Here is a 9071-nt window from a genome sequence, read left to right as displayed (position 1 = left end):
CCGAAAGGAAAGAGGCGATTGCTATGCCCAAGACTTTATGGCCAAGAAGGCAGGGGAAGAAACAGAAGTGCTAGAAGTACGAGAAAAGCTTTGGCTGAGAGCATTAGCAACTTCCTGGCCATTGGAGAGCAAGATGGAAAGGGGTTGGGAAGCATACCTCCCAGTGACTTTCCGAATCTTGTCCTACACGGTTTTGGAACTAGTGGTAGAAGAGATGCTAGTAGTGAACTGAATCCAAGACTCCTTTTGGCTTTGACATCGAACCTGCCGAACATGGGCACGGCCCGCTGATAAACAATGCAGTTAGAAAGAGAGGGTACCGTCTGAAGGTATCCCAGGCCCGTTTTTGAGCCTTCCATGCCTCTTGGCAGGCAGGACTCCACCATGGATGAGGATACTGTGGAAAACGTGTCGAGGCCTTAGAAATAGAATGAACAGCCGCCTGGACAATACGGTCAGTCACTGCAACCACACAGTCATCTATTGATGGCAGACAGATGAAAGCAGGATCAAGTTCAGAGAGAGATAGGTGAAAGATGGCCAGTCAGCCTGGTCCAGCTTTCACCGTGGCACTCGGGTCGAGTGGCATCGACCATGGCCAACCTCCCTCATAATGAAAGGAAAATGATCACTGCCCCGTGGATCACTGTCGACCATCCAAGAAAAGCGAGTGAAAAGTGAAGGGGAGCAAATCGAGAGATCAATGGCAGTAAAAGACTGACTAAGTGCATGAGAATAAGTATATGTTCCAGCTTTGAAGAGAGAAAGGTTGTGATCCGAGAGCATATGCTCTACGGAACGACCCCTCCCATCAATATCAGCACCACCCCAGAGGGGGTTGTGTCCATTAAAGTCTCCCAGAAATAAAAATGGAAGTGGCAATTGGTCAACGAGAGCATCAAGGTCCGATTGATTATAAGTCTCCCCAGGAGACAGGTAGAAAGAACAAACAGTGACTGCACAACCCAAGGAAACACGGATGGCTACAGCCTCCAAGGGTGTATCGAGGGACACAGATAAGGAGGGCACATGCTGGTTGACCAGCAGTGCCACCCCTCCATCTACCCATCCATCACACATCTTGTCATTCCGGTACAAAGAAAATTGCTGAAAGGTGACTGTATTGGTAGGTTTCAAAAATATTTCCTGTAAGGAGAGACACGCGAGATGATAGGAGTCAATCAAGGCCTTAATGTCATCAAGATTAGAATGAAAACCTCGAAAGTTCCACTGTATCAAAGTGGCTATTTTTATGTAGGTTTAGGAGAACAGGGTGGAGAACCCTTCGGTTTACGACCACGCCGTTTTTCTTTACTAGATGGAGGTCGATCGACCTCCATGGATCCAGCCCTTGATCGAGCGGGCAGATCTCTGTCATCAGAGTGAGAATCCAATGACTGAGGATGTGATCGAATGATTGTCCTGCATTTAGGGGCCAAAGAAGAACCCGCACGGACACCAAAGGCTGGTGCCCGAGGAGGTTGACCCAGGCAGTCACTGGAAGGAATAGTGGGAACAGAGATTGGAGTAGATGTAGACCTATCAACTCTATTATCCATGGAGGGCAGAAGACCTCTCAAAAGCGTGAGAAAGACTCAGATGGAGGCACGGAAAGGTCCGTCTGCACTCCCACTGTAGCAGTGGAGCGTAGTGCAGTGGCATATGTCCGAGATGTAGTAGGGAACAATAGCTTCTGAGCCTCAGGATAAAAGATGTTATTAAGAGTCTTCAATTGCTGTACCTCTTTCTCCTCCACCCACTTAGGGCAAGACCTAAAATAAGAGGGGTGGGAACCACTACAATTAACACAGTGAGGGTCCAGTTTGCACTCATCAGTGTCATGGTCCTTGCCACCACAACAAGCACACATCACAGAACCACAACAAGAGTGACCAAACAGCTGACACTGAAAACATTGGAGAGGGTTTGGAATATAGGGCCATACCTTACAGTTCAAATAACCTGCCTTAACAGCGGCAGGTGGACGTGGTGATGAAAATGTCAAAATCAAAACTGAGGTCGGCACCATAATTCCATCTTGACGAGTGAGATCCTTCGAATTTCTGAAACTCCTTGTCTGGAGAAACCAGCAAGGATCTTTGACTCGGGGATAGACTTCAAGTCCCTCTCAACAATAACTCCTTGTGACGAATTCAAGGAAGCGTGGGGACTAACCTCAATGGGTATATCCCCAATGGCCTTTGAATTCAAAAGGAGTTCACTGTGCTTAGCTGTGGATGTTTCAACCAAGATGTCTCCAGAATGGAGCTTCTCAACTGACTTTGGAGATTCAGCAAGCCCTTCTGAATAAAAAAAGGGAGACATTTGCCCTAAAGATTTATTGGACAGTGAATGCAGGATCAAAAAGAGAGGTACAGGTGTACTTTGTGATGGAGACTGCTGTTCAGAGTCTTCTAGGTGTGGTTGTTTACTGATTAGCAGAGTTTTAACATTTTTTTTATTTGGATTGGGGGGATCCATAATTAAAGAGAAAGATTTAGTGCCCACTAAACCCACCAGCGATGGAGTCCTACGAGGGGACGCACTACAATGTCAAACAAGGACACTGCAGAAATGCCAGGGTTTCGTGAGCACTATACCCAAACACTAGTATCAGACATGATGCCCACAACACCCATTGAGAACGCACAACACTGGTAGTCAGTTGATCCGAGCCCGAATGGACCAGCCGACTGACCCTGGGGGGGGGGGGGCACCCCAAGGCCACATGTCTACAGGAATTCATGGCCAAAGTGATGTGTTGCAGTGCCCCAGACACCACTCAACCACGAGGATCCTCTCTTCCCCCTCACAGGTCGCCACGCATGGCAAACACGTGGGTGGATGTTTAGATCCCAGAGGAAGTAACTGAAAATACAGAACTCTCCCTGGGAGGTCCCCTCACCACGTACAGGAATCCACGTTGAGGAGAAGACCCACTGAGTAATATTAATGAACCTGCAAAATGATTATATTTACCTAAAAACAAAGCAACAATCAATATCTAGCTTACAATTCCTCTACGGTAACTTTGATAACAGAGGACATATAAATATCTAACTTACCAAAGTCTGAGCAGTGATGACATGAAATACTTAATTCTCCCATCTGTAAATAAGGCCAAAGCCACACAAAGGGCATCTGAGCTGCACCTACCATGGGTATATCAATAAGGTGTAAAGTGTATATGTTGAAAAACTTACCACCGATCCTACGGAAGAACTAGAAGCAACAGAAAGAAAGGAGGAAAAGAACAATTCTCCACTCAAGCAAATGACACAACAGCACAACAACTGGTGGAAGGTGAAAACTCCTGAAGAGTTGTAGAGTGTGACAAATCAAAATAAGAATGTGCCAAAAAAAAACTGTTTTATCATTGATTGTATTTTTCCTTAGAAATTTTGTCACGTTGAAAAGAAGAAGAAATCGCAGGCCGACCATATGAAACTAGCTCCCTGTGAGTTAAGGCCTGTACCTCCTCTGCAGATAAAATTGAACCCAATTCCTGGGAAATCATACCAGCCCAGTTGTTTTTATGGCTGTAACTGGAATTTCTGTAGTCTATACACCAATCACAAATTCATACTAAGATCTCTGGTAATTTGGTAACAAGAAATAAATGTAAAAAGAATTTTGAAACAAGTGAATGCAAATACAGTAAAATAGAACTGTTGAAAAAAAAATTGAAATTGCAAAGAAGCATGTTCATAAATGGTTGCCACATGCAAAAAACACACATCTAAACAATACAGTGCCAATCAAGAAAGTGAAGATTGAGCAGGAATAGCAGAGAAAGCTAGCTACGCCAATACAGGTGGAGCAAAATTAATGGGATATATAGATTGGTGTGCTGATTGGAAAAAATTTTTAGCAATGCTTAGAGGGCAGAAAATCGAGAAAGCTTTGTGTCAGAGAAGGTAAGACCATACTGGAATTTTAATGTTTACTGTAAGCTTGCCAAATTTTGTCAATATACACACAGTAAATCCAGTTAAATTATGTGTAACTCTACAGACATGGCTGTGGTGCAATGTATTGACCACACTTTTATAGGGATAAGGATTTAAAAATTACATTATATCCATATGTAGAACTTGAATAAAGTCTTAAAATTCTACTTTAAACATCTGTGAAGTCAACTTCCTATAACAGATCATAACAGCTTCTCAAAACTAGTGCATAATTCATAAGAAATTTAAAGAAATCAGAGTAATTTATGTGTAAAAAACTTATTTAAATGGTATTTCTAGCAACTTGAAACTTAAAGCATTATCTTAAATGGTATAAAGTACACGCTTGATTGTACTTAAATTGTATTATCCTATCACAATCACCCAACTTGGACAGGAAGTGAATATGCATTTTACTGAATTTATTGGAAAAATATATCATTGTAATGAAAGATGATTTGCATGTTATGCAAAACTGGCAATAAAGTGATAAATTTGAAGCACGCAATAATGTCAAAAATTATAAAACTCACATTCTGAAGCCCATCATCTTGTAAGGTTTTATGGAATAAGTGATGGCTATCATCCTCATAGTCTTCCTCTTCAGGTAAAGGTAAAAAACCTGACTGTCCATTGGCTATTTTCACACGACCAAAGCCTTGTATGGCTGACCTAAGCTCTTGTTCACCATCTAACTGAAACTCAAGTTTCTTCAAAAAGACTGACTGTTGTGCACTATACAAAATAAGAATAAAAAAATTACAAAACAACAATTTAAAAAACTTCAGCTATGCACTTGGGTAATATAGGAATTACTATGATGCATATGTATTTGAGCTATTAATTTTATGTTTAAGTAAACCAGTTCAGACCATAATACCATAGCAACTAATCTTTTCTCCTACTTTATTAGAATGATTTTGTAAATATCCCTTTCTAATCATTCTTTATCAGATTCATTTTTACATTCATTATATCTTGATTGACAACACTGTTTTGATAATAAATGATGCAAGACATCTTTGACAGTTTTTTTTCTTTTTATTTGCTTCTCTCAATTCTTTTGAAACTTACTTACCCATGTTATTATAAATAACTTCTGAAAAATATAGACCTCACAATCCAACTGACATTTATTATATACACTTAACTTTCAGTACTGCAATATCATACACTTATATTTTAACCAGGGAAAACTTTAGAAGCAAGTCCATTGGATTCAAATAAATATACATTTTGATCATAAGTGCAATTTATAATGTAACCACAGTCACATGCTATAAATATGTACTGAGTAAATTGCAGTAACTTGTCAGTTAATAATCGTTAATGTTAACAATTACTGACAATTATCCTAATAATGAGTTTAGTTTTTCATTATTTATTTAACAAAATCCACTATATAATAATATTAATTGTCTTAGTGGGCTGTTACTTTGTCATTCAAAGATTAAACACTTAAATAGAAATACAATAAGAGCACTACAGAAGAGAGAAGACATTGGAAAGTAAAGCTCTTATAGTGTTATAGATTTTTGAGTATTATTAATATTATCACGTGAAATTGATATAAATATATATAACCATCTAAATTTACCTAGTCCACAAAGTATGCAATAATAATGAATGTGCAAACTGATAAAAACACATTAATCTAGCTTACAGTTCAACTAAATTAACCTAGTCAAAGCCTTCTCTGGCTGACCTTAGCTCTTGTTCACCATCTAGTTGGAACTCAAGTTTCTTCAAAGAAACTGACTGTTGTGCACTAAACAAAGTAAATAAGTAGTACCCTTGTTTGTGCAACTGAAGAACTATTAGAGGGAAGGAAAACAAGAGGATTAGAGGAGGATGTGAATGAAGGTTATAGTTATAGGTGATTCCTTGACAAGGCATGTGGATAGGATAGTCTGTGTGGGTAAATAGGGAGAAAAGGATTGGATTATGCTATCCAGGGGCACAGGTGGAGGATATAACTGACAGAGCATGAGATATAATAAAATGGGCTAACAATGATGCAGTTTTTGTTGTGTATGTAGAGGCTAATGATGTAGCGAAAGGTAGGTCAGAGGAGTTAATTAGTAAGTACAAGGAGTTGATAAAGGCATTCAAAGAAAAAGACCATAACTTAATTGTGTCAAGGATACTGCTGAGAATTAACTGTGGGGATGAAATTATAAGTTGGTCATTAGAGCTAAATGCTGGGCTTAGGATGATATGCAAGGATGAGCAAATTGGCTGGTTGGACTTGTGGGATCAGTTAAATGGGAGGAGAGAGCTTTTTGAAATGGATGGTTTACATTTAAGTAGGATATGATCTGGCTTGTTTGCAAGGGCTATTAACTCAACTGTAAGGGAAGTTTTAAACTAGGATTAGACAGTGGTGTGGGCCAAGAAAACCTAAATGCAAAAAGAATAACAGGCAGGAAAAGTTTGGCATAGGAAATGAGTACAGAAGTAGTTATAAGGATAGGCTTAATTGTTACTATAGTAATGCTAGAAGTATCACAAATAAAACAGATGACTTAGGGTATTGATAGGAATGTAGTATTTTGATATAATAAGAATAACTGAAACACGGTTAAATGCAGATGACTTTGATGACAATTGTATTTGAAATACAAGGTTATAGGTTATATAATAGGGATAAAGTTCTAAAGAGAGGGGGAGGATTGGCTTTATATGTAAAGTATGAGTTATATCCTGTTGAAGTTGAGGATATTAAAGATCACACAAAGGAGATTGAATCCATTTGAGTTTCTATTAGTGTATATAAAGGGAAAAGGCTTTTAGTGGGAACTTGTTATAGACCACCAGATGATACTGATGAAATTAGTGAAAAACTTTACAGTGAGATTAAGATTTCAGCTGTTAATGAGTTCATAATTATGGAGGATTTAATTTCAGGCATATAGATTGGGAAATACTGAATCAAACCATGAGGAAGAGAGGTTTATGGAAACTGTTCAAGATGGTTTTCTTCCAAGTGGTAAGGTAAGACATTAGTGAACTCAAAATTTCGTATTTTTTTAGACCTAAATACAGCTTAGTTACTAAGCTTGACAACTTATAGTGGAATTTTGTGGTATTGACATACTAATTTATGATTTGTGGATATTTCAAAATGTATATATACCACCTAAAAAAAAATCATTTTGTTTCACATCCTCCACATGCAAAATTTCATAAAGCTTAACAACTTATGGCAAACAACAAAGAGTACAAAGTTCATAGCTAGAAGAAGTAATTGTTTGCTATACTTCTTTATTTACTGTTCTATATTTTAAGAAAAATAAGTTTAACAACTTATTTATAAATAGTAAAAATGTATATACATATATATAATGTATTATAACTGAAATGTGACTATTTTACAAAATTCTAGTCCACTAAAATACAACCAAGACAGGTCACTTTGTAAAGGCAAGTTTTATATCCGTGGATACAGTAACATGAATGCATGTTTGCCATCATTGCGTCTTCTGTAATGTTAGCCAGGCACAGCTGAAAGGTCAATATAATAAAAATAATAAATATATATATATATATAGATGTATAATGTTATGGAATTTGAAGTATTTTGACTAAGTATTTGTGTTTCTAAGTTATAATTTGTAGTCATTTATAAAATGAAAAAGTCATAATATATATTTATTTTCTAATTTTTTATGGTTGTTATAAGGTCAATCAAATCGACCAAACTAATACAGAGATACAGTAGTGAAAATAACATGTAAAATATAAAGGTTTTTCTAAAAAAAAATTGATAATTATCTGGAGGTTATAAAGATTTCACCTATGAAATTTGAAAACTTTCTGATGCATAAAGGTATTTTTAATCTTAAAATCAACATTTGAAAAGAAAAAAGGCATGAGAAAAATATTACTTAAGAAATCTTAAAATTTAATAAAAAAAATATGATATTTTTCGTATGAAAACCTTGTTATGTTTACTGATGATATGCAAAATTTCATGAAGATACACTTACTAATTTAATAATTAAAGCATGAAAACTGTAACAAGCACAAAATGGTTATAAGTTTGGTCCCTAGGACTGAGCCCGTGCTGAAAGTGTTAAGATTGTAAACGGAATTGATAGTGTTGATGCATTATCTTTTTTCATACTTAACAGTGAAAATAGTAGGACTAGGGGACACAAATATAAATCTTGGCAGGGAAGGAGTCATTTTTAGCTATGAGAGTTTTCTTTTTCTAACAAGGTGGTTGGCCTCTGAAATGTACCCATGCCTTCAGACATTGTGGAAGCAGTAATTTAATGAGTTTAAGAAAAACTTGATAACTATATGAATGATAAGGGCATGGCTTTAAGATTTTTGTTTCTTTACCTTATTTATTTGACAGTTTTAGTTTAGTTTAGAGGATAGGACAGCCGAGATGGACCAATAGGTCCCTTGTTGTCCCTAAACATTATTAAATTTTACTCATCACTAGCACTGTTAAAAATGACAATGCCATTGTTAATTGGAACACAATCTTAATTAAAGTGAGAGGTTCAATGAAAATCAGAAAAAACACTTAGGGGAAAACAAAAAAAGAAGAAAATAATGAAGATGGCAAGACCTCTTTACCCTTAAATGTACTTTCTAAACCAGAATTCCTACACTCGGGCATTCTTTTGATGTGTACAAATTTAGTTGTTCCTGCTAACAGGAGGCCTATGTTGAATCCATGATTTGTCCTTTATGCATAGATGCCACAAACATCTTGTGTCTATTGTCATACTGACTGTGTTTGTGGATTTAAATTAACCATGACTTCAATAGTCATACTTTTGATTCTGTGAATGTAGTTAATAAATTACAATATATTTAGGTCTCCTGAATACCTTTGTCAAAAGTATCCTGTGACCTATTTCTATCTCATGAATATTGGAGATATATGTGTAATTTGTGCAAAGTATAAAGAATATTTTTGATTTTCTTCCAATGAATAACCATGAACACATGAACTTAGAGACTATATGCCTACAAGCAAACATATATATGAACATAAAACTGTATAAGCTTGTATGCGTGCACACACAAACTTACATAGACCTAATATCTATACTATTATTCTGCTTGTTTGTATGTACGACCGTTATGCTTTCTGATCGAGAA

At 36.9% G+C, this 9071-nt stretch overlaps 1 protein-coding gene across 1 annotated transcript in view; it reads right to left on the bottom strand.

Moving 5' to 3' along the window:
* LOC106465056 overlaps positions 1-9071 on the bottom strand; it is a 55196-nt gene that overhangs the window by 14969 nt on the left and 31156 nt on the right. Inside the window, exon 4 of the mRNA XM_022392871.1 lies at positions 4484-4685. Coding sequence (XP_022248579.1) covers positions 4484-4685 — 202 coding nt within the window. The remainder of the gene's footprint in view (positions 1-4483; positions 4686-9071) is intronic.

Source organism: Limulus polyphemus, unplaced genomic scaffold (assembly GCF_000517525.1).
Source record: "Limulus polyphemus unplaced genomic scaffold, Limulus_polyphemus-2.1.2 Scaffold1821, whole genome shotgun sequence".
Lineage (NCBI taxonomy): Eukaryota > Metazoa > Arthropoda > Merostomata > Xiphosura > Limulidae > Limulus > Limulus polyphemus.
Note: the sequence above shows the minus strand (reverse complement) of the source record. Positions and strands in the feature narration are given on the sequence as shown.